The sequence below is a fragment of the Cucumis melo genome, chromosome 12 (genome assembly GCF_025177605.1).
Source record: "Cucumis melo cultivar AY chromosome 12, USDA_Cmelo_AY_1.0, whole genome shotgun sequence".
NCBI lineage: Eukaryota > Viridiplantae > Streptophyta > Magnoliopsida > Cucurbitales > Cucurbitaceae > Cucumis > Cucumis melo.
Window position 1 is genome coordinate 19534673 of NC_066868.1, and position 24315 is coordinate 19558987.

General features: G+C 34.6%; 2 protein-coding genes across 2 annotated transcripts; both read right to left on the reverse strand.

Moving 5' to 3' along the window:
* Positions 1-3: 3 nt before the first annotated feature.
* On the reverse strand, positions 4-2285 carry LOC127144518 (uncharacterized). Its single transcript, XM_051080630.1, has 2 exons — positions 1052-2285; positions 4-829 (listed from the first exon to the last, which is right to left on the reverse strand). The coding sequence occupies exons 1-2, from the start codon at positions 1372-1374 to the stop codon at positions 346-348; spliced, it is 807 nt and encodes a 268-aa protein (XP_050936587.1). The 5' UTR covers positions 1375-2285; the 3' UTR covers positions 4-345.
* Positions 2286-3012: 727 nt separating this feature from the next.
* LOC103498302 (pyruvate kinase 1, cytosolic-like) lies at positions 3013-11704 on the reverse strand. The gene is made up of 17 exons (XM_051080628.1): positions 11261-11704; positions 10991-11117; positions 8968-9928; positions 8730-8826; positions 8526-8623; positions 8262-8348; positions 7709-7738; positions 7432-7563; positions 7040-7111; positions 6810-6954; positions 6430-6541; positions 4753-5018; positions 4338-4503; positions 4128-4208; positions 3843-3957; positions 3451-3684; positions 3013-3072 (listed from the first exon to the last, which is right to left on the reverse strand). The coding sequence occupies exons 3-12, from the start codon at positions 9034-9036 to the stop codon at positions 4937-4939; spliced, it is 924 nt and encodes a 307-aa protein (XP_050936585.1). The 5' UTR covers positions 9037-9928; positions 10991-11117; positions 11261-11704; the 3' UTR covers positions 3013-3072; positions 3451-3684; positions 3843-3957; positions 4128-4208; positions 4338-4503; positions 4753-4936.
* Between the last annotated feature and the right edge of the window lie 12611 nt (positions 11705-24315).

Here is a 24315-nt window from a genome sequence, read left to right on the forward strand (position 1 = left end):
AGAGTAACTCAAGTTGAGTCCTTTGAATTTCAAGATAAAGCACTTGTGTGGTAAATGGAAAATTACGTGGAGAATCTCTTATACAAGAAGATTTCATTTTGGGTATGGACATTTGGGTTTTAGATCCAAAAGGAAAAATAGTTGAAAATCAACCAAAAAACACTCAACAAGTTCTTGTGATAAACCAAGCATGGCATGAAAACAACCTCAAGATTTTCAACAATGACATGAAAACAAGCAACAAAAACCTATAAAGAAGGCAAGAAATGCAATTTCATCAAAATTTTCTGGTAAAAACAACAGTTATTACCATATCAATCTCAAATTAAGCAAACTTAAATTTTTTTAAGAACATTCCCCATGAATTGCATGCATTCCACTCGACCTAACCGACTGAACTCTAAGGGCAAGGCAGGTATGGTTTTGGTTATGCCAAAAGTGAAGAGTTCCCCACACAAGTTCTGATACTGAGAGAGCCCAACGCATTCTACTTGACCTAACCGGCTGAACTCTAAAGGCAAGGCAGGTCTGGTTGTGGTTAGGCCAAGAGTGAAGAGTTCCCCACACAAGTTCTGATACTGAGGGAGCCCAACGCATTCTACTTGACCTAACCGGCTGAACTCTAAGGGCAAGGATGGTCTGGTTATGGTTAGGCCAAAAGTGAAGAGTTCCCCACACAAGTTCTGATACTGAGGGAGCCCAACGCATTCTACTTGACCTAACCGGCTGAACTCTAAAGGCAAGGCAGGTCTGGTTGTGGTTAGGCCAAGAGTGAAGAGTTCCCCACACAAGTTCTGATACTGAGGGAGCCCAACGCATTCTACTTGACCTAACCGGCTGAACTCTAAGGGCAAGGCAGGTCTAGTTTAGGTTAGGCCAAAAGTGAAGAGTTCCCCACACAAGTTCTGATACTGAGGGAGCCCAACGCATTCTACTTGACCTAACCGGCTGAACTCTAAGGGCAAGGATGGTCTGATTGTGGTTAGGCCAAAAGTGAAGAGTTCCCCACACAAGTTCTGATACTGAGGGAGCCCAACGCATTCTACTTGACCTAACCGGCTGAACTCTAAGGGCAAGGATGGTCTGGTTATGGTTAGGCCAAAAGTGAAGAGTTCCCCACACAAGTTCTGATACTGAGGGAGCCCAACGCATTCTAATTGACCTAACCGGCCGAACTCTAAGGGCAAGGATGGTCTGGTTATGGTTAGGCCAAAAGTGAAGAGTTCCCCACACAAGTTCTGATACTGAGGGAGCCCAACGCATTCTAATTGACCTAACCGGCCGAACTCTAACGGCAAGGATGGTCTGGTTATGGTTAGGCCAAAAGTGAAGAGTTCCCCACACAAGTTCTGATACTGAGGGAGCCCAACGCATTCTACTTGACCTAATCGGCTGAACTCATAGACAAGACAGGTCCGGTTATGGTTAGGCCAAAAGTGAAGAGTTCCCCACACAAGTTCTGATACTGAGGGAGCCCAACGCATTCTACTTGACCTAACCGGCTGAACTCTAAGGGCAAGGCAGGTCTGGTTTTGGTTAGGCCAAAAGTGAAGAGTTCCCCACACAAGTTCTGATACTGAGGGAGCCCAACGCATTCTACTTGACCTAACCGGCTGAACTCTAAGGGCAAGGCAGGTCTAGTTGTGGTTAGGCCAAAAGTGAAGAGTTCCCCACACAAGTTCTGATACTGAGGGAGCCCAACGCATTCTACTTGACCTAACCGACTGAACTTTAAGGGCAAGGCATGCTAGTTTTGGTTAGGCCAAAAGGAAGAGTTCCCCACACAAGTTCTGATACTGAGGGAGCCCAACGCATTCTAATTGACCTAACCGGCTGAACACTAAGGGCAAGGCAAGTCTGGTTTTGGTTAGGCCAAAAGTAAAGAGTTCCCCACACAAGTTCTGATACTGAGGGAGCCCAACGCATTTTATTTGACCTAACCGGCTGAACTCTAAGGGGTAGACAGGTCTGATTGTGGTTAGGTTATGTTTTTCAGCAGCACATGTTTTTAGCACATATTATTAAGTATGTATAGTATTCACAATATTCAAAAAATGGATAGTTTGTATTTTACTCATTTCTATGCCATCAAAGTATGTATTTGCAATATATTTAAGATATTCAAATAACACAATCACAAATCCGAGTTTCATGCTTAAGGGTTACGTAGACATGTTTTTCTAACCTAGAAAGGAAAGTGTACATGGCATTTATTTGAAGAATAGAGAATTTGAAAATATTTAAAATTTAGACATTTTAGGCAAAATAAATATTTCCCAAAAGGACATGGAATGTACAAGGTTATCCCACCCCCCCCCCCCCCCTTAAAATTTTACTTCGTTCTCAAAGCATTTTTAGCAAGATTCTAAAGATGTAAAAAGGAGAAAGGAAACAGAAAATCTTCCCTTGTATGCAAAGGTTCTAAGTTTGGTTATACTCCATTTCCCTTTATTCCTACATAAAGAAAACAAGGATTTCTATCAAATTTTATTAGAGAGGATAAACTAAAAACTTATTAAAAAAAAATCTGTACAATTTAAAATAAAGCAATGAAATTTTGCATTGTTTAAGATCGATCGTGCAACCGTACTTTCCTTAATTCAATCCAGATCAATGACCAAGGGTTTCTCAAATACTTTCAAACCCCACCTAGAAAATCTTCAAAACTATTATTGCATAAGTCTTATCTTTGTACTTATTCGAGCATTGTCCTTACTCCAAGAACAAAATTGATCGTTCAAACATGTCACTTTTAAAAGTTCTATTTGTTGTGGTCTCGATATTCAATTTGAAGATATCCTAGTAAAAATGGGTATTATTTGTGAAAGATAAAGAACTTTTGATGCTATTTCCAACCATCAACCAGTTAAATTCTATCTAAAATGTAATCAAGCCTAGCATCAGAGACAATTTATGATTTAATGCAATGAGAAATAGTTAAGCTTTAAAATACTATCAGTTGAAGTAAAACAACGAAAAACTCCTTTATTTTCAGTTGAAGGAAAACACTTGCCTCTTATCATGCTCTTACTCAACAACACCATGCTTTTAAGACGTCTTCAAAGAACAATCCTGAAATTGCAAAAAAAAAAAGTCAAATTCCAATGTTTACCTAGAAAAAATGAAAATTATTATGGTTAAAACTAAAACTAAACAGTTATCAAATATGACCTAATAGATTTGATTTTAACAACCTTCACGATGTGTACTTGGGATCCACTCTAGATTTGTGTAGCAAAATTGATTTATATATACTCATTTTGCAAGTCACTGATTGCTTTTCAAAACCAGAAGACATATCGATCTTATGTTTTTCATGTTTATGACATTTTGTATCTTGCCTCCTTTTCTCTTACAAAATTTTAACTGAATCAATCTTAGAGTGTAGTGTAATCCATCTAAAAAAAGATGAAAAGGCTTTAACAAGCACAAAAGTAGTGGTTAACGTACATGGCTTGGAAGCATATAAAGGAAGAGATTGAATGCAGCTTTAGCCTTGGCACTTTCTGGGAGAATGTTAAAAGTCCATCTATCTTTCTTTAAGAATGAATAGATTCGAAAGACCCTTGGCAAATATTGAACAATGAGAATATATTTCAATGACCTCACTGCGTATATGAATCCATTTCCTCTCAAGCTTGAAATGAGAACTAAAACCACTACCTGCAAACGAGTATTTTTCACCTGCATCAGAATAATATCATCACCCTAAATAAATAAAAGGTCAGGATCTTGGAGGTCTACATATAATCAAATCTTACAAGGAAATACAAGGAATTAGAAAATTGGAGAAAAACTTGAGATAGATAGAATTTAAGCCAGCAGAGGCTGAAGTTTCATACCTGGGGGAGTGGAAGAACTGAAAGAACGTTAACTGTGAAGTAAGATATGTCTATTAAGTAAGATATGCCCCTTCAATCTCATTTCCTCCAATCTTGCTATGGTTGGCAGACATGTCTATTAAATATTGCACAAGAAAAAAAGAATAGCTCGTCAAATCGGATAATGTAAAGGGATTATATGTAAACTAAAACTTTTAACCATCAAAATAACTAATTATTGTGTGCTATTCTACTTGTCGATGCAAAACTGGGCCTAATGCCTATTTTGAAGCTAGGCTTACTGACCTACAAATTCCCAACAAGAAGAGCAAATAATATCAAACCAAAAATGGTAATGGTGACTTGCAAAGTAGACTTCCCAAGGAACTGCAACACATTACAATTGAGCCATGTCAGAAGTAAAATCCTAGGTCACATATGTGGACAATTGCTGAAGTAATTTATTCTTTCAAAATCCCAGTCCATCCAAATGTGAAGAACTTAAAAAGTACTTACGAAATGCAATCATCCATATTCATTAGGCAAGTTTCCATGTTCTAACTTGTAAAGTTCTTTCATGTTTGGACAAGAATCTTTTATCCATGATAAATCAATAAACTTCATCTGTCTTTTCTTTTGCAGTACAGAAACTACTCTTCAAGGAAAATGTCATAGAATTCTCCTGTAAGATCTAGAATGATGTCAAGTGAGAACAAGGGATAAATGTGAAATGATAACTTAACTCAGTCAAACAATGTCTTTTATCTTGCTCAAAAAATATGCATTACTAGGGTAAGTACTTTCTTGTCTCTCATATAACAAGAATACCAAAGAAGCACAAGTACAATTTTATAATAGACAATGAGCTAAACTGATAAAAGTAAATAAAAAAATAATGTATCAGAGGGTAGAGAATCTTTTGAAGACGAACCTCAATTTCTGCAGACCCCACCAAAAACAGAGAGACAGTTACTTCACGATCTTTCTTAATCCCATAATACGAAGAGCGTCTTCGAATATTCCAAAATCAAAACAATTGAAAGCATTTTCAGCTTTTGGAGAGCAAAAGGTGTCGGCACTCAAATGGGCACCCAAGTTGCCTATGTAATTGCAGTTTAGAGGCCAATTTGCATAGCTTTCTTCCCAGCAAGTTGTTTTTCTCTCTGCAGTGAATAAATACCAAAACGCTCCAATAACCTAAAAGAGTAATGTTATTAAAAGCTTATTAGAAAGCACACGAGAGTAACTGTTGGTATCAATTATCTACTTCTACAGAATATGCTTCTGTATGTTCTTCACCAAAACAAACTAATAGTTTGACCTATTGATTATCAGTTGAAAACATCTACTAACTCTTTAAAACGAACAAAAATGAAGGTTGATAAATGAACCTAAATCCTAGTATTATCTTGCAAATGCACAGTGAAGCATAATACTATATTAAGAACAAGCATGGTTATGACTTTATGTATTATCACAGCTTGAAACATTCATGTCACAGATTGCTTTTTGAAACCAGAATACAGATCGATCTTATGTTTTTTTCATGTTTATGACATTTTGTATCTTCCCTCCTTTCCTCTTACAAAATTTTAACTGAATCGATCTTTGAGTGCAGTGTAATCCATCTAAAAAAAGATGAAAAGGCTTTACAAGCAAAAAAAAGTGGCGGTTAACGTACATGGCTTGCAAGCATATAAAGGAAGAGATTGAATGTAGCAAATAGCCTTTATTGTAAATGCTCCTTTGGAAATAAATTCATGGTTCTTAGGTAGGTTAGCTTTCTTCGAATTTACTCTCCTTGAAATTCAGAATTGAGTAGCTTATGGGTTTTATTCTATCATTTGGGTGGAGTGTTGAGATTTTACTGTAATTATTTGTTTTTATCTTTGGGATGTTTGAATTCCTCGATTGGAAGCTTTTCGTAACTTCCTTAGTTCCTTCGTAATATTTTTATTTGATCAACAAAAGTTTTCTGTTTCGAAGTTAAACGAATCAAAGTAATAATGTGACAAATACGGATAGGGAGAAATGCAAGAGTTCTTATTAAATGAAAGGGGATGGGGAGAAACTCTGGCCTCTGTCAAGGTTCCACCTTCAGTTGGGTAAACTTTTTCTAACTCACGAGCCTCTTAGTGCACAGGATTTTAGAATGTTTCCCCTTCTCTTTTAACTTTAAATAGTATCAAAGAAATTTTTTAGTTCTTTTTGTGGGGGAGAAACTTACCTAAGGAGACTGAACAGAGTAACAAAAGAATGCAGCACTAAATGGTGGTTATAACAGAAAGCATGCAGCATTTTCTTTGGCCATAACAGCCTCCACTTTTAGATATATTCCTTCGTTTTACTGGTAACTTTATCCTTTCCCATCAAGGGTTTGTGTTTTGTTTCATGTATGGTTTTCCTTCTACTTCCCTTTAATAGGCCCTTTTCTAGTTCTTTTAGTGCACTCATGACCTCATGTTAAATGTTCGTTTTCTCCAAATGAAAGTTTTCCCTTCATTAATTCATTAATGAAAAAGTAATGAATGATGGAATGGAAATACCTTATACTACATAAAGCTTAGGTTTAAAAATTGTGTTTCTATCTCATACACACACAAATTACCTCAGCACATCTTCTACCAACGATTCAGCACATCTTCTACCAACAATTGAAACGAATTCTACTGGATATAATCCACGCAATGTCTCAGCCCCAAGAAGAATTGCATCACTTCCTACACACTCATGATAAGACAGGTTATTAAAAACGTCATACAATCCTACCCCTAGTCAGGAATGGAACAAAGAACCCTGATTTATACTAAATATAATACAATTGAACATAAAATAGATAAATTTAAAAAGTTCAACCCAATCTTCAACATCAATTATTACAAGATCTGTGGCTTTAGAAGGTAGAGAGGGATTTAAAAGAACCATGACTTAAAAAATCCCTAAATCTTCGGTCTTTAAACAATAGAGATTTAAAATTGAATAACCAACCATCAAGTACAGCATTGGCAACATCAGTAGCTATTGCACGTGTAGGTCTCAAGTTGTTAGTCGTACTGTCTACCACAAGAGTTAAAACAGCAGGCTTTCCAGCCATATTACATCTATAAATGGCAGTTTTCTGAAACAAAAACATCTGTAACAATGTAGAAAACAGAAATAATCAATCCTAAGGTAACCATGGTAAAGAATGAGTAAAAAGTGAGCTAACAATGACTTACCTCTACACTTTCAATCTTTGCAAATATTTGAGTTTGGTTAAGGTCACCTAGCTTAGAAAGAAATTGTCGAGCCTACATAAAAATTTAATTTAGCAATCAATATCCTCTATTGTAATAATCAACATAGTCAAATCACCCATAGTCGATCATTTGTTTAAAGTGAAGACTCAATGCAAGGAAATAATACTTGTCAAACATCTTCCACATGTCTAGCATGTGACAGAGAGAGGAAGTCAATCTTGTTTTTTACTCTCCATGAAGCTATGATCTAAAGTCACTAGTCAGCATCAAAAAATACTATGAGCTACCAATCATGTTAAGGTTGTATAAGCTAATTGCAAGCAATCAGAGAGCCTTAACAGGCATAACAAACAGGAAACCGAAGAATTAACCTCTTTGTCTTTCTCAATAGGTGTTGGAAGATCAATGTGAACTTCAGCAGCATGCAAAGTGTACACTGTACCAACCAACGTGGCAGAGTTCTTTACCACACAACCAACATCATCTCCTTTCACTTCTAAAACCTGATAAATCCCCAACAGACATAACTTAGCATAACATCATTTACCACGATTCCTTACGGTGAAAAAAAAAATTGATGATCGCTACCAATATGCTCCATTACCTCCAACCAGATAGATGTTTCACTTCCAGTAAAGAGGTACTTACCAAGAAAAAGGGTATCTCCTTCTTATCGACCTATATAAGAAAATTTCAAGTTTAGCAATATGAAGGAGATTACTGTACAATCAATGCAGTGAAGGAAAGAACGCCTATAGTTTACAAAGTTTGACTTTGCAAAATATTTTATTTGCATAAACTAAAGAATATTATAATCTCAACCTCTTATCAATTTTTAATGAAAAACTCATGTGTCTTCATACAATGCAATTTTGACTGAGAATAAATTGCATCAGGCAACAAACACGATGCAGACAAGTAATTAGATAATTAGTATAGTCAGTTAACATTAGTTTAGTTGATTTTAAATTAAATAATAGTTTGGATTTATTTATTTGTTTGTTTTATTTTCTTGTACAAGAACAAATAGCCACTTCTAGAAATATATCAGGGGCTTTTGAATATCAATTTAAAATAGAACTTTAATTCATAGAAAGTTTTTTCTAAACTTCAAGGCTACAGATTTTCCTTGTTTGGCTGTGGATTTGGCCTAATCTAAAATGTTCCACAAGTAGTATGAAGTTTTATAGTATTTCCCAACCTTTGAAAGTCCACCATAATTTATAGGTAGCAGCTCCGAAGATGCCTCTAGTCCTTGATTGGGTGCTAGAACAACAAACCCATCTTCCTGTAGAGAGATAGATTTCTCACTTTATTTACAACCAACACCTCAGGACCCGCTGTATCCAGCATAACTTGAAAAAAGAAGAACTATCTTACTTATTCTTAGGCCAAGTTACTAAGAAAATGGTAGGAAAGTTCAAATGATAAAATATACACTCAAACATATTAAAAACAAACATACAGAACAAAGTTTCTTGGTGCTTTTAACAGCAATCTTCAAATTTTCCAAAGTCTCTTGATGGTAATCCGGACTACTCCATGAAAAGTCAAACCGAGCAACTAGCAGCCACCGAAGAAAGAATAGAAAAACAAAAGTTCCCTACTTTAACTCAAACGCATTACCCACTAGAAACAAAAGGAGAGTTGCTAAGGAAGCCAACCATACCCGACATTCCAGCCGTCAAACAAGCAGAAATAACTTGTACAGATCGAGAGTCAGGACCCAGAGTACCAACAATCTTAGTCATTATAGGAAAGAAGCTCTGGAAAACAAGAGGGCAACGAACAACAAAACTTCAAGGGGCCTTAAATACAAGAAACAAATGCAATCTATGTACACTTGTAACAAAATGCAGCAATTGAAAGATGGAAGTAAAATCAAAACCGAAAAAAGCAAGACTTACAGCCTTGAAAGGCTCCAAAATGGAAGCCATCCGAATGGGCTCCTCAAGAAGCAAGTGATTGGAATGCATTTTGGTGAAAATGGGAATGTGAGTTCAGTTGGAAAGAGAAGAACCATTGGAAAAAAAAATCCTTTTCTTGGGGGGTTTTAAGTAAAGAAGAGCAAAACAAGGAGCCCCGGCACTTTCTGGGAGAATGTTAGAAGTCCATCTATTTTCTTTAAGAATGTGTAGATTTGAAAGACCCTCGGCAAATATTGAACAATGAGAATATTTTTCAATGACCTCACTGCGTATATAAATCCATCACCCTAAATAAATAAAAGGCCAGGATCTTTGGGGGTCTACATACAATCAAATCCTTCAAGGAAATACAAGGAATTAGAAAATTGGAGAAAAACTTGGGATTGATAGAATCTAAGCCAGCAGAGGCTGAAGTTTCATACCGGGGGGAGTGGAAGAACTGAAACACCATCAACTGTGAACTAAGATAAAAAGAATCTCCAAGCTCTTGTGCAAACACCATCATCGGCTTCATCAGGTTTTGCATTATAAAATTTGGAGTATCCAAAATGAAAATCGACAGACTATGATTGAGCGAACAATTACAACTACTATTCTCATCTTGTTGTCAAATTCAAAACATCTTTTGCCTTCATCAACCAACAAGGTGTAACAGAACAAAGGATCCAATGAGGTAGCAATCACACACAACATGACAAGTATTTCATTCCACAAATGAAGAAATACCGGGTTTCTATCAACCAAACATTTAAGATATCCCAAACCTTTACTCCTAACTTCTTGATCAAATCTTATGTTTCCAAAACTCGTAAGCCTATCAAAACTAGTAGTAAAGCTTGTTGAAATTGATCTCGATGTTCTCAATGAATTCCTTGAGCATGTTTCTTTGATAGACAAAGGTTTACTTTCACTGTTTTGCAGGTGAAAACTTTCTTGACTCCTGGACAGAGGACAAAGCAAGCAGAACAGATGAACCAACAGATACTTCTACTATTTGATTTTGAAGAAGAGAATCACAGGAGATGGGGGACATCAGAAGAATTTCAAACGCACACAGAAAATAGATAAAAAATAGTATAGTTGACAACCCAAGAGCCATTTAACTGCAATATTTCCTAAATGATTAGCTGGTAATTATTTAATCTTAGAAGAGAACTAGAATTCACCCTGGTCTATAGACAATACATAGAGAAATGACAATATGATGTGAGTGATTATTACTAAAGGAAAAAAAATAGTTCACTGATGATGAATTGAAGTAGCCTTTCCTTTGTAATTGAATGATTTAAATAGTGATCTAATGAATGTTATAAAAAATAAATGAGGGGAGAGAAACTCGACCATGGAGAGAAAATGGACAGTGAATGAAGTACCAAAAAACAAACTAGCGAATGCAGTCATAGTTAAAATAAAACCATCTTCAAAACTAGTCATAACTCAACCAAATGGCACTATATTTTCTATAAACCCAACTTCTTTTCCCTTTTGAAATGTTCAATTTGTGTTAGTTCCTACACACAAAAAGGTCTCAAACTCCTGAAATGGATAGAATTACAGGGCTTTAGATTATAGTATTTTTGTGAATCTAAAGCAATTATGAAGCATAGCCAAGTAGCAAACACAAACACAAACACTTGATGAAACTTCTAACAGCCATAAAAACTTTGGAAGTTAGTAGTGCAGAGAAAGAAAGTGAGAGAAGTCAGTTCTGGCTTAAAAAATCCCTTTTGACTCTCTCCTAACTTCCCAGATGCAATTGAACCCCTTGAAAATGACCATAACTGACTCAAATTACAGTAAAAAATCAAATTGAGTGAACATATGGCAAGTGGGTTCAATTCCTTTTACCACAGAAAACTATCATACAAGTTCTTTCACTACTTAAAACCCAAATTCCACAACCACAGTTATGCAAGAAGAACAACAACAACAACAAAAATGTCTCTTAAACTCCAACAAGAAGTACAGAAGAACTTGAATTCCAAAAGGAAACTTAACTTACCTCCATACTTCCATGGCTGAATTGAGTGAGCTAGAAAATAGAAAACACAAAGAATGAAGCTGATTTTGTGGTGCATCCAGAAGGCAATTTAAAGCTTTTCTACGCCGGATTTTATATCTTCTCTAATCTGTGAGATGATTCAGTATAAGACCAAATTAATTTTTCATATTATAGGAAAATGTCATTTCACCACCCAAATTAAGACAAAAAAATACCAAAACCCCCATAATCACACCACGTAAACTACCTTCGCAATAGAATCAGACTTACCCAGGGATGGAATTCTCAGGAACGGTCTCCATACTGAGCTTCCGCTTAAGTGGGTTAGAAGAGGGAGCAGGCTCTTCAACTTAGATGGCGAGGGTTTGGAATCGGGAACCATGGAGTTGGGATCTGACGGTGAAGCATTTTTCTTGGAAGACGACGTAGGTTTCCGAGGGGTCTGCCGCCCTTGATTCCGGCGCCGTTAGCGCTAGGAATAGAAGATGGCAGTGGATCGGCGCTAGGAATAAAATAGGGTTTCTTGGGTTCATGCTTCATTTTAGAGAATGGAAATTGAGAGATAGGAAGAGTGAAGATGAGGAAGATGAGGAAGACGAAGGAGACAAGAGAGCGAGAGAGAAGGGGGGGAGGAGAGAGAGAGTTGCCGTTGAGAAGAGAGATGAAGAAATTAGAAATGAGAGAAGCTGTGAAGGGAGGGTGGTTTAGAAGAAGAGAGAGTGAAGTTTTTTTTGAAATTTGAAAAAGTGTAATATGACTGTACCGTATAAAAAGTAAAACATTTATTTGTAAACATAAGTAAATTTAAATGTTTTGTGATCTTTTTGTTTAATAAATGTTTACACCTTCTCTAAATTACACTTTTTTTATTTTAATTCAGAATTTATAGGAGTAAAAAAAGAACTAATTCAAAAGAAAGAATTTTAAATGTCAACTTTAAAATAATTCAAAAACATTTTTATTGGTTCCTTTTAGATCGAAACCGTTAAGTTTTATTTCAAAGATACCCTTGAACGTAAAAATAGTTTAAGAACGTTGATACAAGAACATAATTTAAAACAAATGAAAAAATAATTATACTACAAAGTAATATAAAATTTAGAAATATTTAAAGGTACAATAATGTGAAAATTTCGTGAAAAGAGTTTGAATAATGTTAAAAATAAATATAGGTTTTTTCTGCTTGTGGTTATTTACAAAATAAATTATTTTAGAAATTAAAGTTTTGGGTAAAAAATAAAGCTAAAATTTGAGAAAAATATAATACATAAAAAAAATTGAATCAATAAAATTTTAAATATGTATGAGAACTATAGATTTTAAAAAAATAATCTTGATATGAACTAACGTAGTTAGTCATAAAAATCGAATTTTTCTTGATATGTAGAATTTTTTTGAAATCTTGAAATTTGTTGAAATGGAGAGAAATACAGTATCACAAAATATTCTCTAAATTTTGACGTTTCATCAAAATTGGAGGAAAAAAATGTCTCCCAACTAAAATTTTGAGCCCTTTGAAATCTCAAAATTTTGAGATTTTGATGGAAAATTTAAACCATAGTTTGGATTGGGTACTACAAGACCCGTTGGGATATGTTCATCTTACTGGCTTAAAGTTTTTTTTCTCGTTGCAAGAAACTGAAGATTCTTGGAAGCAATGACAATATGCTATAAGATGGTGAGTACTCATTCTCCTAATATCTCAAATGTGAAGGTTGGTTTTGATTGTTTTGGAGGTCGTAAATTTGATAAATGATATGATTTCGTCAACCATACAAAAATCTTTTTCTTTTGACGACCAATCGGAAGTTATTGCTCTCTTTCATGTCACTCAAAATAAGGTGACTCATACTTTGTTACATATAAAACTCGATCAAAAATCTAAATAAATAAATAATAGATGTTGTGTCCTCACCATCAATTTTGTCTCTTTTTAACTTTCTGAATTCTCAATGCGAACAAAGTTTGTATGCCCCTTCAACCTTTTCCTTGGCCTTTCGTACCAAGAAAACGCATCCAAAACCAAATGAATACTCTTTTCTTGGGATTTTATCTTAGATTTGTTGGGTTATTTCGTTTTTATTGATATTTTTTAAAATAAACTTATAAATACTATTATTATTTTTAAATTTTATTTTTTTTCCTCACGCTTTACTAATGATTTAAAAGACAAAGTTCGGACTTGAAAACTAACCAAAAAAGATTTTAACTTTTAAAAATTTGTTTTTGTCTTTTTTAATTTATCTAAAAATTCAACCATTTTGTTTAAAAATTGTGCTCATCAATTATAAGAAATATGAGAAGTAAATAGACTTAATTTTCATAAAAAAAAATTGGTTAACAATTAGGACCTTCAAGATTATAACAATATCTACATATGGTTGATCTCCTAATTTTTTAGTTGAATTTGATTATGATGATTGGTAGAGTTTGTTAAGTTTGTTGCTCCCATTCTTTTTATTTATTTATTTCAATGGGTTTCATTTATATATCCTGCAATTGTCCTATGCATGTTCTGTTGGTTTGTTTGGATTTGGCGTCTCTTTTGGTGGGCTAATGGGAACATAAACAAAATAAATAAGTTATGTTAAAACAACTATTCAAGTTTGAGGTTAAAATTAATGCAATTGTTCAAGTTTTAGGGTTAAAAATTGGTATAACCGACAAAGATTATGGTAAAAAAATGATTTTCTTCCTTTTTTATAGCATCTAATTTTATTTTCTTTTGACAATAAAAAAAAAAGATTACAACCTATTTGGTTGACATTGGAAAAAAATGTTTTTCAAAGATGATTTTTATTTTCTAATGTTCTTGTTCACATTTTCTAAAAATTACTTTTTTATACACAAGTGTGCGTCCGATTTGCTAGATATTTAAAAGAGTTTTATTGATGTGAGTTATGAAGACATTGTAGACGGATGGAGTCATTAGAAACATTGTAGGGAGAGAGTTAGTCAACTCAACTTTATCGACATTTCAAATTGGTAGACCAAACATTATTGAAGATAGTTAGCCAAACACCACTTAAGTTTTTGAAATGTAATATTTTTAGTGGTAAATTTAACAAAAGTTTAAAAGGGTATTGAAAAGTTGATTAATTTAAGATCTTAAATATATTATTTTGATGGGGATATGAATTTAAACAAAAAGTAATTAAGGATTGCAGCCATATATCTTCATGGTAGATTGTTCACTCTAAATATATGGTCACATACATATATGAACTTTGAATTTGGGATTTAAGACTTCAACAAAATTGAACTTCAACAATTTTCAGAGAACATGTCAAGACTCCGGAGGAAAAGGTGTTTCATTGGAGAGGAAACATAAAAAACTTACCAATCAAGAATGCAAAGTTTTGTGGAAGGAAAGAAAGCACATCTTTTTCAGATATTGCTCTGTTCTTGCAAGCCATTGTTGGTTCTAGGTTCAGCCTCGTCATTGCTTCCTTTCCCTTTTTTTCTTCTTTGATTTAAAGTAGGTAATATGCTAGCAAAAATCAAGAGGCATGAAGGATTGTGGTGGCGGCTGTAGGTTGTGGAGTCCCACTTTCAACGACTATGCTTTTTAACAGCTCTAGATTCTGGGAAATATTTGGGCCTTTTTGTTGCTTTTTTTCATGGGTGATTGGTATGCCAATTAACTGATAAATAAAGGAAGATATATGAAATCGTTTCCCAATTAATGAAAAAATGGGAGATTTATATAACATTGGGATTTTTGCTACAAAGAATCAATGATATCAGGTGTTTGGTTCTTATTATAATTGAAGTTTGATTTATTGATTCATCTACGATTTATGAGTAAATGCGTTCACAATAAATGATTCCCACTCTATGTCATATTAAGTTCTTATTAATTAAAATTATTGCACAATTAAAAAAGATGATATTAACACAATCCTCCCTATTTCTACTTGTCATTTTTACTATTTTAGAGTATCAATTATCGATTTTCAACCTCAATTCTCTATTTCAGCAACAAAAATACTTGGTTTAACAGTGTTTTATATCTATTTGATGCTCTTTATAGAATATATACATAAATTTACAAAATAGTAATTACCAATAATGTCAAGGGACAATAAGCATATAACTCTTTCAATGTGTAAAGTATATAACTCTACAAATAGTAATTACCAATGATGTCAAGGGATAAATAGTAATTATCAAAAATACTTTGCTAAATCTCCATTTTTGATACACGGAAGGTAAAAAGAACATACATGACTGGCAAAAATGAAGAGGACAAAATTGAATATGTCTCTGAACTGCCAGGTTCCTGATATGTCATTAGGAGCAGCACTCCTGGAAAGCTTTTTACATAACACATAGATTCGAATGATTCTTGCATGGGACAAATTAGAAGAGAGGCAGAAAGATGAGTCGCAACTTGTTTTCAAAATATTTGATACCTTTCCTACTTGTAAAGACTTCCCCCAAGGATAATCTGCACATTTCCCGTTGTCAATGTTAAGAATTGAAGTTTGAAGGTACTTGTGATCATTTACATCATTTTTGCAGCAGATTAGTTAGGTGTGGCTTGACTTTTGAGTTTGTTTTGCTGTACAACTTCTATTTTAACGCATGCCTCTATTTTTATTTTTGTTTGGAAATTGCATGAAATATAATAATTAAGCATATAGCAACATTTCTAAAAATACAAATATAACAAAATCTATTAATGATAAACTCTCTCGTTGAGAGACTCATATCGCGGTATAGTTTTCATGAACAGAATCAAAGAATTGGATTTAAATTTTATGTCTACTGAACGGAAGAATCGAGAAATGAATATCCCTCTAAAAAATCCCATATTCCAAAATCAATAAATGCTTGAAATTAGAATCTTAAAAAGATGCATACTTTTCCCCTTACGCTAAATCAAGCGTTGAGATGGAATTTCATGTTATCTAATAAATCTTAAGATTTAAATTGTATCTCTTCTATATAAATCTTAAGAGTTAATGAAAAACTAAATGTTCTAGACGAATTAACTAGAAGTGAGGATCAAAAGTGTTATGAGTATACCAATAAAAATGGAATTAGCACTGGAGTGTACTACAAAAGTAGATAGGTTTGATCCAAATTAAACAATGGTATAAGAATCACATAAAGTATTGAAGAAGAACCTGTGGAAAAAGAACATTTGAATACACAAAATGAAATCTTAATATTATGTTTATATATACACTCTACAACAGTACATGAAAAAAGATCCTAGTACAAGACTTAAATAAGAAATCCTAAACGCCTCCTTAGTCTTCAACCTTCAATGACCGCCTGGCTATATATCTACACAATCGCTTAGCTTTCAACCCAATATGACTTCAATCATTCTACAAACAATATCAAAATAAACCATTTAATCTTTAGAATCCTAACAAGCACTACAAGAACATACAACATTTAGTAGCTAAAACGTCACTAGGACTGTAGCTGTATCCGCATAGCTAAAACATCACTTGCACTTCTCCGTAGTTCCAACACCTCTGATATTTTGAGAGTAAAGTTTTAACATCACTAACAAGCAAAGAGGTATGAAAGAATATTTACCATGATTGGGTTGATGAACTCAGTAGCAAGAAAAACTCAAGTATAGTTATTTCACCAAATACTGAAATATCACGTTTCCATTTTTTTTCCCTCCATAGCTCATATGGAATCCCTCCCAAAAAGAAAATAAAAATAAATAAAAGACAATTCCCTTAGTCTCTTCAGTACCCATTTCCTGTTTTCTCATTTAGAATAAATTTAAGAAATAAAACTTCTTCCTCAAAGTTATTGGAAGAAAATTTGACTCAATATGGCCTACTCTTTCAGGTAGGCATAGGGCTTTCAAAGGAAAGAAAACTAAATATTATTTCGCAAACTTAGAAATGTTCTCCAGTTAACAACCTTTTTGAAAGTTGTATTTTTTCCTTTTCTTTTTCACTTGGGCATTAAGTTGCTGGGTGTTAGTGAACTTATTGGCTTTAAAGTTAAAGTTTAAGGGAGGGAAGAGTAGAAATGAAAATGTAAGTTGTAACATTTAAGAGTTAGTATAGCCTGTAAGTATTTATAACTGGTGTATGATTTTTTTTTGTTTTTTGAGTAAAAGAAACATTTGATTGATAATATATAGTGAGGGTGAGATTGGGTAAAAAAAACATTTGATTGATACTTCATATAAATTTGGTATAGACAAACAAATATAAAGGCAAATGAGCAAGCAAACAGTAAGCTGGGCAACAATTGCACATTTCTTATACACCTTCATTCTTCTGAAAACTTTTGGATTTTTAGTAGTGATTTAGTAAGCGCACGGTAACAAAAATGCAGTAACCTAGATTTATGGTGTGCTATGATAACTGACCTTTTTCCTAGGGCAACAAAAGATTACATGATTCTCTGATTGATCCTTTCAACAATGAAGTTATGGAAACATACAATTTCTAAGGTGAAATTACTTAATAAAAATTAGTTATAGCTCCCGGCTTCCTTCAATTACATCATGTAAATTCAAGATGTAAACTGAAAGGCATTAAGCATGCTGCTTTTGATAAAGGAAAAATACGGTGATTAAGATTAAGAATACAATACACCATACATTCTATTAGGGGGTTCTACTGTTTGTAGATGCAAAAATGCAGCGAAAATACCTGAACTAAATTTTGTCCTTCCCCTACACCATTGAAGCCCTTCGTCTGAAAGCTGTTTCTGAGCTTGTAGCTTTTCTACAAGCACCAATTTCTACCGATGTATGTTCTCAAGTGACACTCAACCAAACCATAACGCTTTATCAAAATAAAGAAGAGAGACGACTTAATACCCTTAATAAAGTTAAGGGAAAAGAAAAGAATTGTGGAGAAGAAGAAGAGGCCTCTCCGCCACCACCACTACTGATCAAGAGGAAAAAGGCCCATGTTGGCGCCTCTAGCTTGCAGAAAAAGGAAAAGAGATGGAAGCTAGGTGCAACCATCAATCCTAAACCTCTAGCCATCCTACTCCCGAACACTCCCATCACCTCCTCGAAAATCCAAATCCTTTAGTCCTCCTCCTCTTTATACAAAAATCCAATCCCCCCTTATCAATCATACCAACATCCTCCACCTTCCACTTTCCCATAATCCAACTATCCTAGGCCACTATCACTTATGTTGCCAATTATCCTCTCACTACTTTCTGAATCCCCCATCATCATAACAACATCCTCTAACTCGCGACCTGACCTTAACAAGCCCTTACTTGATCAAAAGTGTATTGTTAGCCAAGAAGAACTCCCCAACCCTAAGGAAGATCTACAACCCGTTCCTCCCCTTTCGTACACTACTATACATATTTTCAAGAAGGAAGACGTGCATCTCGCTTGTAAACCTGAAACCTAAGAATCCCTAAGTTATCTAAGGAACTCAAGAGGAGATTAGAGGTTGAGTTCAGGAGAAAGATGATTTAAGATTGTTGCTTCAAGATAGATTAGAAATGAATTTTAATATGATTGGATGGTTAAGTTCAAGTGTTATAGAAGATGTGTCATTGTTTTTAAGATGACAAATGAAAAGAGTTATTGTAAGAAAGGAAGGCCTACAGAATTTTTGAAAATTGGCTAAGTGTTGGCTAGGGCGATGCATATTATAGGCAACCAAAAGTGTCGTGAGAACCAATAAAAAGACAAGTTGGGCGGTCAAAGGTTGGGATGTGATATGTTCTAAGAGGCATAAAGACAACCTCTATAAGACAAGGCTAGATGGCCAAGAGTATGCTAGGCAAGGAAGTTAGGTATTTAGGAAATGTCAAGAAGCTTTAAAGAGGTTGACATGCAACCAAGAAGTAATGTCATGCAGCCAAGAGATGGGATATGTGGCCAAGGGGGCAATTCGGCAATATTCATGATTCGTAATCCTAATATCTCAATCAATATTTATAGAGTTTCTTTAGTTGTCAATAAGTCAAATGTGATGTGGGGATTTAAAACTTTGAGAGAAAAAGGGTTATTGAATGATTTCAAAATTAAACAAGTAAAAATAAAAATATGTTGTCATAACTTGAGCACAATCTATCTAACTAAGAATCATCAATGTCACAACATAATAAAATACATAGATTTAGGTATCACTTCATTAGAGAAATTGGGATAAGAGAAATCGAAGTTGTCAAGATCCATACCTTGGGCAATGCTTCAACATGTTGACTAAGTCGTTAGAGAAAAAAATTCATATGATGCCTTGATGTAATCGGATTTGAACTACTTGACAAATAGACCCAAGTAGCGATTTGCATGTTCTTGTAAAGGTGGATGACGAAAAGAAATAAAAACAAAATACCTATTTTCTGATGTAACCATCAGGCTCATTGTTGAAACATATCTTTTAAATTTCTACATACAAAAGAAGTTAGGAGTGAGGTTGAGAGAGCTTTATTTTGTAAATTTTTTCACAAATTGAAAAGCAACAAAGAAGATTAACCTAACCGGACTAGCTAACCTATATAGTTCTTTCTTCTTTCCCTAACTTTTCTTCTCATCATCTTCTTCTACTTATTAATCGTTCTACTTCAAAAATTTTCTATCCCTTCTCTTATGTACAACTAAAAGAGAAAGAGAGAAATTCCTCTTCTTTGAATGCCTGAAAAAAAAGAGGAATTTTTTTTACAGTTATGAGATTTACATGACTGTAAGGTGGAGAGTAACTCAAGTTGAGTCCTTTGAAGTTAAAGATTCAACACTTGTATGGTAAATGAAAAATTAGCGTGGAAGAATCTCTTATACAAGAAAATTTCACTTTGTTTATGGACATTTAAGTTTTAGATCCAATAGGTAGAATGGTTGATAATCAACCAAGCAACAATTAAGAAGTTCTTGCGATAAACCAAGCATGGGAACAATCAAGAACAACCTCAAGATTTTCCACAATGGCATGAAAACAAGCAACAAAACCTACTAAGAAAGGAAGAATTACCTCAGAGTATCTTAGAATTTTCACCGAGAATTAAAGAACCTACAAGATTACCACAAATGATTGGAAACAGAGAATAAAACCTTTATATAGATTTAGATTCTTCTAAAAAAGAGGAATTAATTCCTAAATCCTCATCCCAACATTCCTCCAAGATCTCAAACCCTAATTGTTTCACACCCATTCAACATCACAAAACATGAATCAAGGAAATTTCCAAGACTCAAAAGAAGAATCTGACTGAAATAAAAAAGAAATGAAATTTCATCTAAATTTTTAGGTAAAAAAGATAGTTATTTCTATATCCAATCTAAAACTCAACAAACTTTAATCTTTTTTAAGAACATTCCATAAGAATTGCATGCATTCTACTTGATCTAACCGGCTGAACTCTAAGGGCTAGGCAAGTATAGTTTTGGTTAGGCCAAAAGTGAAGAGTTCCCTACACAAGTTCTGATACAGAGGGAGCTGAACGCATTCTACTTAACCTAAATGGATGAACGCTAAGGGCAAGGCTGGTCTGGTTTTGGTTAGGAAAAAAGTGAACAGTTCCCCACACTAGTTCTGATACTGAAGGAGCCTAACACATTCAACTTAACCTAACCGACTGAACTCTAAGGACAAGGCATATCTTGTTTTAGTTAGGCCAAAAGTGAAGAGTTCCCCCACACAAGTTTTGATACTGTGGGAGCCCAACGCATTCTACTTGACCTAATCGGCTTAACTCTAAGGGCTAGGTAGTTATGGTTTTGGTTAGGCCAAAAGTGAAGAGTTCCCCACATAAGTTCTGATACTGAGGGAGCCCAACGCATTCTACTAGACCTAACCTGCTGAACTCTAAGGGCTAGTAGTTCTTGTTTTGGTTAGACCAAAAGTGAAGAGTTCCCCACACAAGTTCTGATACTGAGGGAGCCCAACGCATTCTACTTGACCTAACCGTTTGAGTTCTAAGGCCTAGGCAGGTCTGGTTGTGGTTAGGCCGAAAGTGAAGAATTCCCCACACAAAATATGATACTGGGGGAGCCCAACGCATTCTATTTGACCTAACTGGCTGAACTCTAAGAGTTATGTATGCCTGGTTGTCATTAGGCCAAAAGTGAAGAGTTCCCGATACAAGTTCTGATATAGAGGGAGCCCAACACATTCTACTTGACCTAACCAACCAAACTCTAAGGGCTAGGTCATTCTTGTCTTTGTTAGGCCAAAAGTGAAGAGTTTCTCACACAAGTTCTGATATTGAGCGAGCCCAACACATTCTACTTTACCTAACCAACTGAACTGTAAGGGCTATGCAGGTCTGGTTTTGGTTAGGCCAAAAGTGAAGAGTTTGCCACACAAGTTATGATACTGAGGGAGCTCAACGCATTCTACCTGACCTAACCGGCTGAACTCTAAGGGCGTGGCAAGTCTTGTTTTGGTTAGGCCATGTTTTCAGCAGCACATGTTTTCAACACATATTATTAAGTATGTACAATAATGACAATATTCAAAAAATGGATAACATGTTGTCTACTCATTTCTACGCTATCAAATTAATCATTTTCAACATATTTAAGATATTCAAATGACAAACACAATCACAAACCCAAGCTCCATGATTATGGGTTAGGCAGGCGTGCTTTTTTAAGCTAGAGAGGAAAGTATACATGGTATTTATTCTAATAATAAAGAATATGAAAATTTTTAAAATTTGAGTATTTTTTAGGTTCACGCTACGCGAGGCTTGATCTTTCTTTGCTTAATGGAAGAAGCATCACAAGATCCATAAGCGGCTTCAAGGGATAAGAAGGATGTGGCTATTATATTCATCTATATAAGGTGGAAAATCGAGTCAGAGGGTTAGGAGTAGAAAGGGCAAGCAGAGTCATAGGTTGGAGAGGTGCTCAGCGAGCGAAGGAGGTTACGGTCTAAACTCTACGGAGATTCTTTTTTAGTGGTCCGAGGGACTGAGAAATCCATATTCATATGTCACTTCGGACCCCTCCAAAGGAGTCAAAATGATCTTATCTAACGATAAAAGATGAAAAATAACTGATTTTAAATGATTTCTTATTGCCAACCATACCTAAAACCTTGCAAATTGTGCATTTTCGCTAATAAGCAAATACAAATCAGTAGAATGAATAAGTTCTTCACCTACTATAATCAGTTCCATTAACAAGTCCTTCAGATAGACGAGTCAGAAAGTGAAAGTGAAATGATCAGAAGTCTATAGGCTTGAATATAAATAGTAGGTTTGGAAAGAATTGAATTTTGATGCCATAGGCTTGAATTTAAATAGTAGGGTTCAAGTCCAACAAGGATTTAGTTCCATAAATCAATCCATAGGCTTGAAACTAAATAGTAGGTTTTAGTCGTATTTATTTTCGTTAAGCCTTTCTATCTATACAAGAAAGAGCTTTTGAAACTAATTAGCAATGGTCTCATTCTGGAGGGTAATTCTACTTGTCCCTGTAGAAGTAGTTCTTTTAGTGGTTGCAATCTCAGATGTCTTATCTATTATAAGCTATTTCAGAAATATGGATTATGAACTTCTAGGATGAACTATGGATTCGGTAGACAAGTAAATAATCAGTTCAGGGACAACCACACCAAAAGAGGTAGGAGGAAGAAAGGAAAGTCGACCACAGAGATCTCTTTCCTCACGCCCACGGGACATGTCCAATCTTTTTTCTTCTTTGTATTGATTCCATTAGAAACCTGAACCTAGTCTTCCCTGAATCACGTAATTTCCCTATTTAAGTGATTTAGTCGACATGCAGAATGAACTTCACGATCGACAAGGGGAGGGCATCAGTCGCACTCAAACCCGCATTCAAAGCGTACCAATGTCTCCTTTTTTCAAGTGATTTGAAACATTCCTTCTTAACAAATTGGGCAATTCATAGGAAAGATGGCTTTTCCCTTGTCTCTAACCATTCATGCACTAGTATCCTATCTATCTTGCACCCTAGCCCCCAACGGGTCTTGCAATGATCATTTCTTTAACATCTTTAACGCTAAGTAGTGGGTAACCAACGGAGGAGAGAACACCCCCTCTCTCTTTCTTTCCTTGCTCTTCTTGTCTGCGAGATGTCTCGCTTCGTGCCTATCCCCATTCAATGAAGGAGGGTCGGACAAAAGGGAAGTCTCATTTTCAACCTAACCCTAGGCTTTCTCTTTTTTGAATGACCGTCTCCTCCTTTTAGACGTACGAAAAGAGTGAAATAGGAATAAAAAGGTGCGATCCCTTACAGACAAGGCATCCTGCCTATATCTAAAAGAAACTATTTTATATCAAATTGAAACAATATGCCAGGGAAAAATACAATAATAGAAGCAAAGTGAACTTGTTTGTACGCAAAAAAAAAAAAAAAAAAAAACTAACGACAAAAACAAGACAGTTATAAGTATACAACTAATGGAAAAATGGAAATACCTAGCTTTAGCCAAGAAAAATTGTAAAAAACAACTACAGCAACAATCAACTTAATCAATAAACCTACAAACAACAACAATTTGCACAAGCAATAAGCTTGTAAGTGATATATGCATTTAAATAATTCCAAGCTTAAATTATTACGTATAATTTCAAGCTGAAATTATTATGTACAATTTTCAAGCTTAAATTATTTCCAAGTTTTGTTCGATGGATATTTCCAAGCTTAAATTATTGTGTTTAATTTCAAGGTATACAAACAACAACTTGTGAGTGATTTTCATTTAAATGATTTACTCAAATGCTTAAGACTTTCAAGCTAAATTTAAAGCTTTGCAAGCAACTTGCATTTAAATATTTTTCATTAAGCTATGCGTACTATATAAATTACCTTTGAATGTACACATATGATTTCCAATTACTGATGTGAGTTTTATAGAGGGGTCTAGATCGATTACATGAGTGAAGGTCCTAATGCATATTGGGAAAAGGTTAGTTCAACCTAACTTATGTTAAATAATGGATGTATAGTAGAAGCTGGTATGCAATAGCTTGATGTAGTTCAGAATGATTAAGAAATTTATGAAGTGTTTCTAAAGTTTCATCGTGTGAAGGTTAAAATAGTCTGTACATTTAAAATTAAGCATTGAGTATAATTATTTGGAAAGCATGTTTTTGAAAAACATCACTCACTAGCCAATTTTTAGCTCATTCTTTTAAATATTTTCTCACTTTTCAGATATTGATCTTGTTTTCTTGAGTTGAGCTTATTGCTGCCACACCAATCAGTCTGATAAGAGAATTTGTAAAGTTACTATGTTTAAAGTAGTTGTGTTGTGTGTAATGAAAGCTGACTATATTAGAAGTTTGGTCTTGTCAAAACCTTTGTAAGTATTTTCTTTTAAAAGTGTGTAAATAAGATGGGCTGCACTTGAACTTTCTTTCTCTAAAAACGAGTTATAGAGAAGGAGAGA

Coding starts and splice junctions, on each gene's coding strand:
- LOC127144518 (XM_051080630.1), bottom strand. CDS start 1,374: ATGCGTTGGGCTCCCTCAGTATCAGAACTTGTGTGGGGAACTCTTCAC. Junction 830..1,051: donor CTTAGAGTTCAGCCGGTTAG/GTCAAGTAGAAT, acceptor TCAGCCGGTTAG/GTCAAGTAGAATGCGTTGGG.
- LOC103498302 (XM_051080628.1), bottom strand. CDS start 9,036: ATGCATTCCAATCACTTGCTTCTTGAGGAGCCCATTCGGATGGCTTCC. Junction 7,564..7,708: donor AGGAGATACCCTTTTTCTTG/GTAAGTACCTCT, acceptor GGGATTTATCAG/GTTTTAGAAGTGAAAGGAGA. Junction 5,019..6,429: donor TTGGTAGAAGATGTGCTGAG/GTAATTTGTGTG, acceptor TTACTCTTTTAG/GTTATTGGAGCGTTTTGGTA.